The 17,338-nt window shown below is 30.2% G+C and overlaps 1 protein-coding gene across 4 annotated transcripts; it reads right to left on the bottom strand.

The window, feature by feature from the left end:
• Window positions 1-498: 498 nt before the first annotated feature.
• Window positions 499-5,037, bottom strand: LOC107856026 (probable choline kinase 3). 4 transcript variants are annotated; one of them, XM_016701023.2, is made up of 8 exons: window positions 4,714-5,037; window positions 3,639-4,017; window positions 2,765-2,886; window positions 2,491-2,686; window positions 1,928-2,045; window positions 1,718-1,765; window positions 948-1,048; window positions 499-856 (listed from the first exon to the last, which is right to left on the bottom strand). In XM_016701023.2, the coding sequence occupies exons 2-8, from the start codon at window positions 3,984-3,986 to the stop codon at window positions 752-754; spliced, it is 1,038 nt and encodes a 345-aa protein (XP_016556509.1). In that variant the 5' UTR covers window positions 3,987-4,017; window positions 4,714-5,037; the 3' UTR covers window positions 499-751. The 4 variants fall into 4 exon arrangements, with proteins under 4 accessions (XP_016556509.1, XP_047266845.1, XP_016556510.1 ...); XM_047410889.1 differs by having other exon boundaries at window positions 4,521-4,728; XM_016701024.2 differs by having other exon boundaries at window positions 4,639-4,728.
• Between the last annotated feature and the right edge of the window lie 12,301 nt (window positions 5,038-17,338).

Below are 17,338 nucleotides of genomic sequence, written 5' to 3'. Positions count from 1 at the left end.
TAGTATCAGTTTTGTGACTCTTAATTAGATGACCAAGACAACCAAACTAACATAATGTCCACCTTCAACAAATTCTGAATGGCTGATTAGCATTCTCTTGGAAATGATAATGAGTAATCTTAACATAAGATTCTCATGGATTAATTAGTTGATAGTATAAGTTTTGTGATTCTTAATTAGATGACCAAGACAGAATAAAATATTAATATTATTGTTTTCACTGACTCATGTCATCTAGCACCAGTGGTCTAGTGGTAGAATAGTACCCTGCCACGGTACAGACCCGGGTTCGATTCCCGGCTGGTGCAGCTTCTTTTGTTTTTTCATCTCTTTCTTCTCGTTTTCGTTGGTTTTACATTTATAATTGGGAACTTGGGAGATGAAACTTTTTCTCATTTGTTTGTTTGGGTTAATGAGTTGTGAACTTTTTCTACTCATTCTATCCATCACAATGCAAATATGAAGGTAAAAGAAATGGAAAATGAAAGCAACAACAACTTGAGAAAGAAACTTTCATTTATTAAACTGGACAATATATTTGTGATTGAACAACACTCTCTTAACAGTACATCATATACTTATCCCTCAGTAATAGCCTATCAACATATTCTATGAAACACCAACAACTCTAAATGCTCCACTCATTATACGACATAGGCCTATTGACTATCAAGGCTTTTGCATCTACATTGTGAATGTACATGTTTTGGCATCAAGCAACTTCAGAGAATGTGCTTCTGGTTCAGCTGGACTAGTCATCTGAGGTACCCAAGAGTTCGGGCTTTCTGAACCAGTACTGCTTGAACCTTCCCCTAGCGTACTCCATATAGTCAAACTCAATATTGTTGACATATGCCTGGCAGAAGAAACAACAAAGACAGAAAGAAAGTATTAGAGGACTGATTTGTCATCAAATGTGAAGAGAAATGTAGTGATGAAAGGCATACCGAGATGACTCCCCACAATCCCCAGAACAAGTGGTTTGCAAGTGTATATTTCTCCGCTTCGTCAGCAAGTTTCTTTACTTCTTCATCACTTGGTTGACGGCCTGCACTTGTCAATGGGATTCCAAGCTCAATAAGATAATTCTACTGTGCCGGTGCACAAAAGAAAGCACACTACGACTGCTTAAATCTTTGGTCCGTCCATCATTACCCATGTTAATTGGAAAAGGGAAACATAACATGTTTGGTTTTAGTTGAGGCAGAGTTATTAGCATAGTTTATTACTACATCGGGTCCTACAAATAACGACGACTACTACTATTTCTCAATTCGAACTTGTTGGGAATCAGATTCTACATATCTAAAGTAATAAAGTCCTGGCATCTTGGTACCCATCACCAAAAAGACACTGATCTTTCTGCTTCTCAAAGGTCAACAGAAATCTCAGTCAGAGATGCCCATCAACAAATCTAATAATAAATGTTATGTGGTCACGAAGGAACAAAAAATCCATCAACTTGGCTGGATTTCTGTGCTCTCTTTTTCTTTTTTTCTGAAACTATTGGAATACTTCTTACAGAAACTAACTTTGCACTCTTTGATCATGATCAAATTGTTTTTATCTATATAACTGGCCCATATTTCAAAAACTGTTGCTTCAGAGTATCAACCAGAATCTTTTACTATCAGAACATATTTTTCTCATGTGCAAGGAATCAACTGAATCCTTAGGACAGAGAGGTGCAGACAACAGAAAAGTTGTTCAAGCTTACCTGAAGAACTGAGATATGCATGTATGAATTGCTGTCGCTCCTCTAAATCTATTGGAAATTTAAAATTCAAAAAGAGTTAATGATAAATTCTGAAGTCTATAGTTTAATCCACCGAAAGAAATACTATGGAAAGAGAAACAATGAACAGAAAGATCAGAGTAGCGAACAAACATGATCTCGGTCTCTTATTGCAACTAAATATTTACTTACCAGGGTAAGTATTGAAGTGCATGATATGAGGGGTATCAGTATGATAGTTTGCAGTCATTTCACAGAAGTGGTTCGCAAAGTCATAAGCAATTGGATTATAACCACCATACTCATAGTCCTGCAACGCAAATCAACACAAGTCACACTTTATTGTAGGAATTGCTGGAGCTATTGAATTCTGTTTGTAAATAATGTGCAATTACTGATTTATGGGAAGCCAGGGGTCAAGTCAACGACCAACAAAATGAACAAATCAATAAAACATAGGGCATCGACAAGAAGTTCAAAAAGGAAGATAGGAAGCAAAACATAGCCAATTCCTGATTAAGGATGCAGCTTAAGACTTGCTTAGATATCTTAGTACACCGGTTAAAATGCAGCACGAGTATACAACAATTTAGACGCTCCCGGAAAAGACTTTCACAAGTAATTATATCCCCAGCCTATCATCTCAAGGAAAAGGGAAAAGAAAATGAAAACAGATTAAAATGTTTTACATTTGTTCAAGCATATTCTTCACGTACAAGCTGTATAAATTCTGATTGATAACATACAACACTTACAATGATAGTAATGTCCTTCGTTTTTTCATCAATCATTATATTACCATACTGCATGTCATTGTGGCAAAAGGCAATCTCTTGAGACTCAGTTGGCAGTTCTTTCTCCAATAAGCTGATTTCCCTGTCTAGATTACCCAATGAAAACTCCTCTAGATGTTCAGGTGAGCACAGATCCTTTGCCTCATTTAGCCACTTTCTGGAATTTTACACAAACAATTTGTATTAAATTTTCAATTATAAAAGATCAAAATACGTTCCGGTTGGTAATTGATACCTGAGACGGTCCCATAGAATGACGTTCTTTAAACCAGGCATGTCAAGGTTATGAAACTCCCTCAGTTTGGAAGCTATCAAAGAAGAGATCTCTGAGTCACGAAGATCTTCAGCAGATAGTGTCTGAAAATGCACATAAGACAGACAGAACAAAGTCAACAAGCAATCAGTAAATATCACAATTTATCTTAGCTTTTCAATAATAGTATATGCATTTGATAGTTGTAAAGGCATATCAATCAAATTATATCAAGTTCCCAAGAGAGAAGGCTGCCTTTCACTATTCTAGTAACTCTATAAGCAAAAACAGATAAGATAATTGCTATTTTACTAATAAAATACAGACTCCATTAGTACTTCCAATTTTGCTTTATACTAGACATGGTAAAAGATTCTGCAACACAATTTTATTCTGCTGAATTGTGAAGGAAAGGAACACCACCTGCTGCTCGGTTATTCAATAGGAGTGCATCAAATAAAGATCAGTCGTCTGCTCCAAAGAACAGAAGCCATTGATTGTACAGAATCTGCATGAAATAATTCACTTAACACAGTTCATTGTGTTACCTAAGCTTAGGAGGGAAAGCCAGGCTACAGGAGATTTCGTCTAAAAGGCATAGTTCATTATACTCAAAAGCACTACTATTGACCCTCCATAGATGCTGATCTCTTTATTAAACACACAAGACAGAAACTCCTAAAAATTTCATTCCATGGTGTATTCAGTTAGTTTCTAATTTCACTTCTGGAAAAAATAAAGATAAATCACTAATATTAATAGTACTATACACCTACAAAGCCACACATATCCAGTAGATAAACTTCAAAACAATAGTAATGCAAACTTGGTGGACAAAGTAACGAAATCGACATACCCTTGCATGAATGAACTCCTCAACTCTACCATTTGCAAACTGACCAAGAAGCTTAGGTCCTTGACCCTTCTTTGACAAGTACTCAAAAGTTCTAATCTCCTCATCCCTATCGAAGAAACGCTCGACGCCTTCACCATACATTCGAACCAAAACTCTCCTCGAGACATTTTCGTTCTTAGTAGGCCAACTTATCCTATAAACCTCATTGGTCATAGCACCACTCAAATGGTGAACTTTCAAGTTCTTCAGATCCAGCAAATCCCCCCATTTTATAGCTAAAGATAGAAGCAATTTCATCAATTCCTCCGGCAGAAAGCCTTCAACAACTTCATTTGTCTTCACCGCCATCACAGAACAAAAACCAACAGTAAAGCTTCACCTAAGAATTTATCAAAATCAGAAAGTCTTGTCACCAAGGGTCCAAATTCTAATACAAAATTTCAAGAAAATGATATAATTTTATAAAAATCAGAATCACCAAGTATCCAAATTCTAACACAAAAATTTCAAGAAAGACATAATTTCCCAGTATTGTCACCAAGTATCCAAATTCTAATACAAATATATGAAGAAAGTGATAAACTTCATCAAAATCAGAAAGTCTTGTCACCAAGTATCCAAATTCACAAAACATTTCAAGAAAGTGAAAAACTTTATCAACACTAGAAAGTCTTGCCACCAAGTATTACAGAAAAATTTTCAAGAAAGCTATGAACTTTAATCAAAACCAGAAAGTCTTGTCACCAAGTATCCAAATTCTAACACAAAAAAATTCAAGAAAGTAAAAAGACACTATCAAAATCAGAAACTCTTGTTACCAAGTACAAAAATTCTAACACAAAAAAATCCAACAAAGTGGTAACATTTCCCAAGTCTCATCACCTCGTAACCAAATCCCAACACAAAAAAATCCAAGAAACTGATAAAACTTCCAAAGTCAAACACATGATTTGTCAGAAACAATAAAGTACAAAATTTAATAGAAACAAAGAGACCCCACATTAGTAGAACCACAAGCGACAAACATATTTTAAGAATCCCATGTGGGATTTGCATCAAGAAGTGAACAACTTACAAGATTTTGAAGAGCAGAGAAATGGAGCTCAAAAATACTACTATAATGAATATGAAGTGATGTATAGAGAGAAGAAAACTATGACATTACGCAAGCTCTCTACATGTATATTTATAGATAATTTGTCTCCGTGTATTGTGTCAACCATATACACCAAGAATCCACTTTTTTCTTTTTCTTTTTTTTTTTTATATCTTAAAATTTTAATTTTCTAAAATAGAAAAGAAAACTAAAAAGCAACACGAAGGTTGTAAAAACCAAAGATTTTTTTTTGTTTTCCTCCTTTGACTAGGGGACTTTTAAAAACTTTTTTAGGAAAGTGGTGTTTGGATCTATATGTATCTTAACTATTTGTAAGAATAAAAAAAATGGTTGAAATAAATAATACTCCCTCTATTTTAAAAAAGAACAATCTACTTTTTTTTTTTAATTCGTTTAAAAAAGAATGATTTCTTTTCCTTTTTGATAATATCTTAATTTCAACTTTCCACGTGACATGTTTAGAACCACAAGATTAAAGGACATTTTGATATATTTGACACAACTTTAATTTAAGGCCACAAGATTCAAAGGCTTGTTTATTTTCTTAAATTTTATATCAAATCAAAATAAATCATTCTTTTTTAAACGGAGGGAGTATAGTTTTAAAGAAAGTTAGAACAGTCATTTTGCATTAATTGTTGTAATCGCATTCGAAAACGAAATTTGACTATATACGCTATTCCATCCTCATACTTCGTGTGTATGAGGTTTAATTGAGCGAGCTGCCTTTTTTTAAATTATTTAAAGTAGTTTTGTAAAGAAAATTTTCAATTTATCCAAACTTATTTTCTAAAGGAAATAATACTTTAATCAAGCAAAAATGAGTTGACGAACCATTTCAACTACCACTTGTGAATTTTAAACTTTAAAAAATGAAAATAAATAATGAGAAATATAAAAAGGAAATACTTTTGTGAAGTTGTAAGTTATATTGGAGTCTTGGGAAATGGTCGGCACAAATATTTAAAACGCGTGGGATATGTAGCTTGTCAGGCTACCAATGAAAAGTTGTCACGTAGGATGCCGCTAAATTCAAAATCACCGCCACAAAGTATGATAAGTTGGTTAAGAAAATTAACGAACTAAACTACTAATATGTACCAAATCATTGAAATAATGACACGTGTTCTTTTAACTATGTTCTTTCACTCAATTATTTGTGCTGTATTTGAATAACTAGGATTGAAAAAAAATTCACACCACCAGATTAAAATAGGGGTCATTTGGTTTATAAAGTATCTTAGAATGAAGTACAAAATTTTGTGTTAAATGGATTAATCTTTGAATAATTTTATATTATGTTTGACAATTAACAGTAATAAAATCTATATTAAATAGCTAAGTATTAAAAAGGATGGCTACGTGCACATGATTCAGGAAAGAATCAGATCATAAAAGTATATTATACATAGTCTTACATCCCTTCTGCTAGCTGGTGTCGCTTTCTCTCTTACGGTCTAACATATATAAATATACATACAAAAATACTATTCTTACATATTAATTATTTTTAGTGTAGTATTTTTAAAAGAAGCATAACCATTAACTTCGCATATTAATATGATTATTAAGACTAATTTTAGTTCGTAAGATGTTAGCTATTTGTTTGTAATGTATTAACTTGAATATTGTTGTTAAAACTTTATTTGTTAATATGAAGTTTGAGTTGTTTAATTTAAAGGTTTAAAATATTTCTGATAAAAATTAAATAGCTTCTTTTTTTTTTAATTATTACTTTTTAGGTTATTTTTGTAAATGTATTTCACAATCTTCATCATTATATCAAGTGAAGTAGAAATTATAAAATTTATGTGGATAAGAACATCTAAAAATATAATCAAAAAATATCCTTACAGTAGATAATTTCTAAAAGTACTCTGTATTTTTTTTCTTTGGTGAAACAGGCAGGGTTTTATTTATAATACAAAAACATTTACAAGCCTTGTTGTGATCCGGTTACAACCGTAGTAGTAGAAGTCTTATCATAGAACTAATATGATACACACTTGGATGAACAGTCAAAACACTCGAGTAACTATGGTGGAGTTCAAAATAGTGTAGTAGTAAAGGTTGTACTAGGTAATCTTGCTAATCCATCAGCTAGCCTATTCTGCTCTCTGAAAAAGTGGTGCAGCTGAGGACTATCTAGTACGCTCAAGAGATACCTGCAATCAGATATCAAAGTTGAGTTGAAAAACTATCCATAGTTCATTTATTTTCTGTATAACAGTTCATGTGTTATTTTCAACTTTTCACAACTACTATTTTGATATTTTTAATCTGTGTTTACGGATAACCCCCCTGTGCTGTATAATTATTCAAAAAATGATTAGTAAAATTTAAGGGAGGGAGTTAAGAGTTTACAAAGGATAAATCCACTGTGGAGTTATTTTAGTTTCTTTATTTGTAAATTTTATCACTTTGTGAAATCCGGTCTTATCCACATTTGGTCATATATATCCATTTTGACTTGGTATAAATAATTAAGACTCCCCAAGATTATTTGATCCTTCTCATGCATTTGACCTTTTCTTTACTTGTAAGATAAGAGTAGGAATTTATTAGGGTGTGTCGGTACGAAAGAAGATATTTTCAGAGAAAAATAAGTTGAGTTTTAAAATTTATCTTTTTTTGGTTTAATAGGCAAGTAAAAAATATGTATAATTATGTTTCTACAAATCGTGATCCAATTAAAATAGGGGGCATTTCTAGCATTGAAAATCTCTATTTGTATTGAATGGTTCAAATAGCTAGTTAAACATCAGTTTCAGTTTCAGTTTCATTAGGGAGATTATTATTTTTAAGGAGTTTGGTTCTCATAAAAATTATTTTTCAAAACACCAACCAAAGTACTAAACTATGAAAAGATCGAAAAGCTATCTCCGTGCCGCATACATGGGAAGACCTATGATCATTTTTTTGGTTGGTCCAACATTCATTAATTCTGAAACATAAATTAAGTATAGTTATACAAAAAATGATATATGACTTAGAGAAGCATTCAATAAATCAAGAAAATAGTTGGATACTTTGATTTTCAAGCAGAACTTTAAAACTTTGAGTATCAATAGACGTGTTCGAACCTCTCGAATACTCACATCTCCTAAATCCTGATTCTGTCATTGACCACATACACCCTTAGTAGTCATTCACAGTTTAAGATTCTTAAGTAATGTTTTGGATGTATATAATTTGGATACACATAGAAAGTCTGAAAATGATTTTCTTTTTTTTTTTAAATCTACTGATATAGAAAGAATTTCAAGAAATTACCAAAATAGGAACAAAGAATATTTTAACAAAGAATTTCAAGAAATTACCAAAATAGGAACAAAGAATATTTTAACATAGAAAGGTGAACTTGTTCTATTTTAACTGTTCTTGCATCTGTTTACCAAAAAATTAGAACTGTTCTTGCATCTAATTACGTACCATTTACTCAACAATCAAATATTTTGCATCAACTTTAATACTAGTATTATTTAAACCGGAAAAAGGAAAAAATATATATCAAATTTTAATCCTAATATTTGTATATATCCATGACAAAAGGGGGCTCGATATATTAAAGCTTTCGGTATGTATAGAATTCGAAAAAAAGTCAGAATCATACGGGTCTATGTAGAATCTGAGAAAGGGCCAAAATCACAAAGGTCTATTGTACGCAATTTATCTAACATTTTTGTAAAAACTTATTTTCACGACTTAAATTCATAATCTTTTAATCATTTAACCACTTTATTGGTTATTTAAAGGGTCCCCATATATACACTATAAAGACATATATGAAGGACCTACCTATACCAAAAGTGGAGCCCACATTATTACTAAAATTATAATAAGTCTCTTTCTCCGAACAAGAGAAGCAAAAAGTTTAAAATTTGATTGACTCAAAAAAGGGGGGTGATGGCATAATTTGGTAAAACAACTTTGCATGGAGTCCTCAAATAATTAGAACTTTGTTCCCTTTTTATATTCTAGGCATGTTCAGTGACAATCATTAATTCGTTGCTGTTTTGAAAGGAGATTCTATAAAAAAAAAAAAAAAAAAGGACAAGAAAAGATATTATACTGATGCCGTAATTATAAGCTTGTTATAAAGGGATGGTGTGGATTTTGTCAAACTTCTCTTTTTCTCCACTTTCAAGCTTAGACTATGATAAATTTATAATGATATTTTTGATGTGAAAGATATTGATGATTACTACCTCACCTTATATTTACTTGTTCAAAGATATTAAAAACAATTGTTTAATATTATTTATCTATAATCTATATTTATAATCTATAATCTATATCTATAATTTATAATATATTAAAAATATGAAGATCTTTAGAAAAGTGATTTGAACTTTTTGTCTTTCAGTAAAAGATTTTTCTTTAGACAAAATTGTCTTTCACTTTTTTTTTTAATTTATTATTTAATTATTTTTATTATATTAATTAGACTACCTAAAATCTATGGGACTCCTAAAATATATGGTAGGAGAATTAATCAATATTTTCCTTTCTACTAGACTTTCTAAAATATATGAGACTCCTAAAATAGATGGCAGGAGAATTAATTAATATTTTCTTTTCTACTGTTCAATTAGAAAAATACTCCTAAAATAGAAATTTATTAAGAAAATACTTCTATAAATATTGAGAAGTATGTTAAATGTTAAATTAGAAAACAAGCAGGTTTGCTTATTGGGAGAACCTGATCGATGCTCATCTAACTTGATTTGATTGCATGTCTAGATTGGTGGATGCTTGATTTTCTAACCCTCAACTTCTTCACTGTTTTTTTTCTGCATAATAGAATTCAACATGTTTTTGTGTGTGTGTGTCTATATATATATATATATCTTCTTTGTGTTCATTCAAAATCATTCTTTAGGGTCAAAATTTTTGTTCAGACAAGAATTAGTTGGATCAAAATCGAAGTTTTGTGATTACTATTATATTATTTTTTTATAGTTTACAGGTCATAGATGAATGTCGGTTGGCTTTGAAGAATTTCTTGTGTAAAAGTTACGTTTAATTGTATTGTTTTGATATCTTTATTATCATATTATTTTATTTTAATTTACAGATGCTAGATGAATGTGGGTCGTCTTTGCATTTTTCTTTTAGGTAAAGCTTAAGTTTAATTGTATTATCGTAATATCGATCTCTATTAGTTTGTTATTTTGTGGTAGTTTGCAGTTCATAGATGAATTTCGATTGACTTTGAGAAAAAATTTGTGTAAAATTTAAGTTTAATTGTGTTGTTTTTATATCACTTTTATCGTATTCTTTTGTTACAGTTTACAGGTGATTGATAAATATTGGTCGGCTTTGAAGAATTTTTTTAGGTAAAGGTTAGGTTTAGTTGTATTATTTTGATATCTCTATTATCATATCATTTTGTTATTGTTTACAGGTGATAGATGGGTATCGGATGACTCTGAAAAAAAACTGTGTGTAAAGATTAGATTTAACTGTATTATTTTGATGTTTCTATCATTGTATTATTTTGTTGCAATTTACAGATGGTAGATGGATGTCGATTGACTTTTAAAAATATTTTTGGTAAAGGTTAGGTTTAATAAATAAATTCTCCATCTTTATATGCTCAAAAGATATTAAATTTAATTATTATATTTATTTTTATTATTTAAACAAATATCTTATTTAGTGTAATGTTTGAATTCATTAAAGTGGGATACACGCGCAAAGCATGTACACCTAAACTAGTTTAATTTAAAAAATCAAAGATAATTTTACGTATAAAATTAAATATGAATAAGTAAAAAATAAATGGAGGGAGTATTCAATTTCAAACTTGCCTAAAATACTCCTTCTATTCACGTTTACTTGTCACCATTTTCCTAATATAATTTTCTTTTTTACTTTTTTTTTTTTTGACAATTAAGAAAAGATAATTTTTCACGTTTTAGCCCTAGCATTAATAATTTATTCTTCAAATTATGTTTTAATATCTATTACTACTAAACATTAATTAATATGACAATATGTTAAAATTACTATATGAATTATTATTTTAAAAATAAATATGTCAAGTAAACAAATGACAAACAAAAACGGAGAAAGTATTAAATTATGGGAAAGTTTTTCTGTGGAAAAACAGCCGCACAATGCATTTACATTAAAAGGATATATTTTCTAGAAAAATGAGGAGGTTACTTACTTGTTTTGATTGTTTAGTATATAAGCACTACCCGCGCAACTTAAGGTAAAGCCACTAATGGGAGGGCTTTCGATTTCAAAATTTGGGGGCTCAATTTTTTGTATTTTCACTTAGAGGCTAGTACTTTATTGAATTTCTTGATTAATTCAATTTTGAGACTTACAAGACTGATTAAAAAGAAAAATACTTTTTATTTTATTTTTTGTTTTGAGATTCAAACTTAAAACTTCTAGTTAAGGAATGATGAACCTTAAACTTTACTTACCTAAACAATTCTATAAAGCCGAACAACAAAAGAGAAAGATTTTAGGTTAATTATTTTTTTAAAAAATATTGAGCAGAAAAAATAAAGTCTTTCGTTAAACATGCTTTAGGTCATGTTTCAAAAAATATTATCATAAAAATATTTATATATAATTTAAACAAATATTATGAAATGAGGAATGGGGATTGGGGTGTGGTGTGGTGGCCGGTGAGGATGGAGCTACAAGGGCGGAAGATGAAAATGAGGTGTGTTGGAGAGTGAAGATGAGACAATTTGAAAGATTATTTGTGGATTTTTTTATTTTTAATTATTTCCACATAAAAAGTCATTTTCCTCATTCTTAAAGTATTTATTTGTCAAGCAAAAATATTTTCCTAGAATCTCCTATTCTCAAATGGAAGTGGGCAAACACAAAGTCGTGGGAATCTCAATAGTTGTTACCAAATTGTCCTATTGATGCCCCGATAAATGGTTATGTTCGCAGTTGCTGCTCTTAAACTAAAAATAGGTAAGGAGAAATTCATTTTGATGATAAATAAAGTTACTTGAATAATTGTGCTTCCAAAAATGTTAATCAATTATCGAAAAGGACACATATTTTCTTCAAATGGCACTTATTCTCAATTGATGGAATCGTGATTCTTGACCATTTGGTAGCAATCAAAAGTCGTCCCGACTCGTTGGCTTGCCTACCATGGTCCGGCTATTCTCGCATTTTACGCATGGTGAAAGTTTTTACTGAATAAGTTAACTTTTTTTAAACTTCAAGTTTTCAACAATAATCCAAATGATTTTGTTTTATACACAAAATTAATAAAAGGTGACATAATTTAAGTAATTTATTTAAGTAGTGACATAACTAGTGTTTGGGAATACACACAAAGGCTTTTTCAAAATTTTGAGTCAGAAGAGTCTAATAAAAATATTTTATATATATTCAATCGGAATATATTATAGTTTGAGTGTTTAAATGCTCCATTCGTTTCGTATTAGTCGATCTTTTTTCTAAAAATGTTTGTTTCAATTTAGCTATTTCTTTTATAAAATTAAGAGAATATTATAATATTCTTCTGATCCTATCTCTATCATTAATGACTAAATAAAGTGTATAAATTTAAATTTATATTTTTCAAATATAATTAATAAGACTAATTTAATAAAATAAATTTTTAATAAATTTTTTCTTAATGAGTGTCAAATTAACAAAGATAAACTGATATAAAAAGGAGGGAGCAAAAATTTACTCAGAAGTTCAAGGCAATCTATTCTGTGTTATACTAAAATGTCAATCAATTGAGAAGAAGACAAAACGAATAGCACACAAGTCTTCAGCAAGTAATGTCATTAGACCATCAAGTTAGACTTTTGAGTGCACATGAATGGTAAAACATGGCTAATTGCAAACGGAAAAAAATAAAAGTAAAAGGATGAGAGAAGATCTTGACTTTAAAGATCCGTCGACTTAAATAATGTAGTAATAAAAATCGATCTATGTAAATTTAATAATCAATCCTCGTTGATTAGAAACTACTTTCTTCGTCTCAAATTACTTGTTCCAAATTGAGATAGCATATTGATTAAGAAAAATAATTAACAATATATCTAGTTTATCATAATATTCCTATTAAATGATGTTTATATTTTAATTTGAAGAAAAAGTAATTAATGCAAAGGATAAAACATAAAAAAAAAAAATTGTCTCTTCTTAATTAATAAAAAAAGATAAGTAAAATGAGAAATCAAATTAAAAAATTTGGGACGAATATTTTGAAACGGAGGGAGTACTTAATTAAGCATGGAAAATGCGTCTCTTTCTCCAAACAATTATCTAAAACAGACATAGCTCTGACTGGCAGCTGTAATTAATCAATAATATGTCGGAACCAGAGACCAACTAATGATCAATTAAATGGGAATATATTAAGGACACGTTTGGCCAAAAATTTCTCAAGTAATTTTTAGAAAAAATAACTTGACAAATAGTGGGATGTTATAAATGTATTCACATTACAGTGAATGACTATTAAGAATATAGATAAGATTTATCAAGATCTAGTTATATTAGGATATGAAATATCTACCTTTTAGATTATTTTCCCTATTTTTGTTCATTGCATACTCAATCTCTCATACAAGAAAATTCATCAAGAGAAATAAGAATTACTCTCTCTTCTCTGTCTACTCTTTTTCTTCATTCTTTGTTATTATTTCAAAGTTCATTGTATACTCAATCTCTCATGTAAGAAAATCTATCAAGGGAAATAAGAATTACTCTATCTTCTCTCTCTGCTCTTTTTCTTCATTCTTTGTTATTTCAAAATACAATATCAGCATGATGCTCTAACCAACTGAGATCTTGGTCCAACAGTAAGTGTGAACCTTTAGTACGGTAAGCAATTAATTTAGCCGCAAGGCTTATTTAATTAAGAAGGTAAGTGTATTAGAAATTTCACAGAGGTTATGTAGTAAGGTTCTTCGTCCCTCTAACTAAAGACATTAATGTGATGCACTATCATATTTGAGTATGGAATATTTTAATAATAAAATATTTTCTACATTTACAATATTGTTCTATTTATATAGAGATTGATTATGCTTAAATATTATATATTAGTTACGTGGACATATGAATTAGTGATAATTTAATATTATACACATTGTTGCCTATTAATTCACAAATTGAATCACATTGTCGGTACATTGTAAATTATGTGGCATATATTTTGAATATTAAAAAATGTGTTGATTTTGTCCTAAACCATTTTGCCACGATCATATGCTTATACTGCATAGTTTGATTAAATTTAATAACTCAATTTTGTAATAATGTTGTGTGGTTGGTTTTAAAAATTGAGTTAAAAGTTCTAATGCATCATGATGATAAGATGTTGGGTTCAAAGTTCCGTCGATTTATGAGCCTAAGACGTCTTTATATGAATAAGACATTGAGTTTAAATCTCAATACACCATATTGATGATATTATGATAGTTAAGACAAAATAATGTATTTTTGAAGAAAAGTCTGTCTCATTGAATATGCTCCATTCTCTGAAGTAAATGTGGTAGCAGTACATAATATGTCTGAAAGAGACAAATGACTAAATGTACGAATATAAGCGTGTTGGGATAATATGATAATTATTATCTAAAGTGATAATATTTTCACAAGCTTATTAGGATTATAAGATATGTTAGAGAAAAATTATCTATATTATATGTATGCCTCGATTTGCTCCTGAAGCAGCAATATCGTGAAAGAGGTTATAAGCTATCAAAATTTGTTAGACTTGGGGCACGATTATATTCCATTCCTAGGGAATGAGAATTTCGATTGTTTCAGTACAAACGTTCACTTGATTGTGATGGTATCACAGCTCACTTCCGAATGAGGCAGAATAACTGGGAAGAATTATTTTGAAATCTACTTCTGAAGTAGTAAATTTAAAAATTTATTCACGTAATAGTAAATTTGAAATTTACTAAAGTAAAAGGTACATGTCATGGAAACTTGGAGTTTGCTAAAATAAAAGTTCATAATTGACATGAACGATTGCGACATCCCAAAGATGTGCATACTGAGTATTCAACATACATTGAAGAGTTAAAAAAATTCTTCATTACTTTTAATGTCGTTTGTTCTCATGATAAGTTGGTTGGATCAACTAATATTGAGATTTGACCCCTTAAATTTTGAAAATATCAAAGGTGAATATAGGCTCGTTCACCAGTCATGTGATCTATTAAGATGCATCGATATAAGACGATCATTTATACGTTTATTGTCAACCTGCAGTTTGACATTCATAAAGTTGTTGCTCAGTAAAATTAAGTTAAGAACATAATTTTCAGATTGTGCAATCAAGACAATTCATCTTGATAATGTCGGTTTGACATTGAATGTCTTTGATAAATAGTTGAATCATTGCTAATGTAAATAAAAGCTTCATGTGTTGGTTTGAAATATTACATACAAAAGTACTTGTATGCATCAAACCAATTAATTATGACTAATTTTCCCTCAAAGTTGATTCTAAGTCAGGAACCACACGTTGTCCATCTAATAGTTTTGACGTGCGGTATACGATTAATGAATATACCATGATGCACAAAGATGGATTCCTCAAAGAAGATAGAAGATGTATGTTAGTTTTCCTAACATAAGGGGGAGATTATAAGCAGCTAAGAAATATGTGAGCAATTATCATCAGATCCTCATTCAAAAGACAATTCAAATCAAATTCCGAAAGCATCTCATATTAAGCTGCAAGTACTTCTATTTTGTGTCCCTAAAGGACAGAGTCTATGCATGTGTGAAGCGTAGTAGACTAATCGATTTCAAATGAAATAATCCTTAAAAAGGATAAGTAGAAAATAATCATAATAAGAAGGTAATGTGCTCTTGAAGAGCCTACGACATAACATTTCATGAATCCTTATGAGAGATCCCGGTACCTAAAAATAATGAAGTGATGAGATCTCAAAATGTTATGTCGCATTGTGAATCTATACAAAATGAGAAACAGTCGACGATATCTTTGATACAATATTGGCGCAATATTGTAAAAGATTATGAGGATCTGAATTCTACGTTAAGTTAAGCATGTTGACGTATAAACATTTATCAAGTAGCATGAAAGGATGCATCTTGATAAACATAACACTTATTTGATTTTCAATCCAGGCATTTGAAGATCTCACACATATTGATATTGTCACTTGACAAAAATCTATATGAAAATTCCTGAAGGATTTAAAATGCCTAAAGCATATAAAGTTTTTGGGAAACTTATTTATTATCCTTAGGGATAAATTGATAGTTTGAATATTATTGAAACTCTTGGAGAGTTTTCAAAAGCAATAGATTATTTGCTGAAATAAGAAATATGGAGTATCATATCTTAGTGCAATTGGTGCACAACACTAATGTATCTTGTAAATGCATGCTACAAGGCTTGATATAGCCCTTTCAGTCAATTTGTTAGCAAGGTATATTTCTGCTCCTATTAGGAGACATCAAAATGGGATAAAAGACATGAGCTTATTTTATTCTAAAGATTGTAGTCTCGATCTTGTTGATTATACTGATGCTGGGTATTTATTTAACTCGCATAAATTTTGATCTCAAACATGCAATGTGTTCACATGTGGGGACACTGCCATATTTTGGAGATATACAAAGTTGTCTATCTAGCCGCTTCATTGAACCATGATGAGATAATAGCTATTTGTGAAGCTAGCTGAGAATGTATATGGTTGAGGTCCATGTACATCTCATTCGAGAAAAATGTGGTTTAAAATGTGACAATGTACCTACAGTTTTATACATAGATAATGCAATATGCATATCACATCTTAATGGAGGATTCACAAAAGAAGATAGAGCAAAGCACATTTCATCAAAGTTTTTCTATACACATGAGCTACAAAAGAATGGTGATATTAACGTGCAACAAATTCGTTCAAGTGATAATTTGACTGATTTATTCACCAAGTCTCTTTCAACTGCAACTTTCAAGAAGATGATGCACAAGATCAGGATGCAAAGGCTCAAAGAGGTTTTCATTAAGGGGAGTTAATACACACTGTACTCTTTTTCCCTTTCAAAGTTTTGTTCCATTGGATTTTTCTTGTAAGGCTTTTAATGAAGCAGTCTATATGCGTATTTATTAGAGATTTGTACTCTTTTTCCTTCATTAGCTTTTTTTTCACTGGATTTTTTCTAGTAAACTTTTAACGAGGGTGTTATAAATGTATTTATATTATAGTGAATGTCTATCAAGAATATAGATAAGATTTATCAAGATCTAGTTGATATCTATTAGGATATGAAATATCTACCTTTTAGAGAAAACTAGGAGTATTTTTGTTCTATAAATAGAGAGGTTTCTGTTCATTGTATTCTTAATCTCTCATACAAGAGAGTCCATTAAGAGAAATAAGAATTACTCTCTCTTCTCTTTCTACTCTTTTGCTTCATTCTTTGTTATTTCATAACACGTGTCATACAATTTGTCATTACTTGGCAAATAATCTAAATTCTCAAATGCTAGAAAATACTACTATTTGGAAAAAAATTTAATTTTTATAAAATTTTAAAAGTGAAATATATTTTTCAAATAGTATAGTCAAACACATCGTGAAAT

The sequence above is a fragment of the Capsicum annuum genome, chromosome 4 (genome assembly GCF_002878395.1).
Source record: "Capsicum annuum cultivar UCD-10X-F1 chromosome 4, UCD10Xv1.1, whole genome shotgun sequence".
NCBI classification, from domain to species: Eukaryota; Viridiplantae; Streptophyta; class Magnoliopsida; order Solanales; family Solanaceae; genus Capsicum; species Capsicum annuum.
The sequence above is the reverse complement of the archived record's forward strand: the minus strand, read 5'-3'. Positions and strand labels throughout refer to the sequence as shown.

Bases quoted from the DNA above. Each gene is read 5' to 3' on its own strand.
- LOC107856026 (XM_016701023.2), bottom strand. From the start codon at position 3,986: ATGGCGGTGAAGACAAATGAAGTTGTTGAAGGCTTTCTGCCGGAGGAA. The intron at 1,766-1,927 runs GTAAGTAAATAT...AATTTCCAATAG, and splicing joins GCACTTCAATACTTACCCTG to ATTTAGAGGAGCGACAGCAA. The intron at 1,049-1,717 runs GTAAGCTTGAAC...TGACAAGTGCAG, and splicing joins TGCATATCTCAGTTCTTCAG to GCCGTCAACCAAGTGATGAA.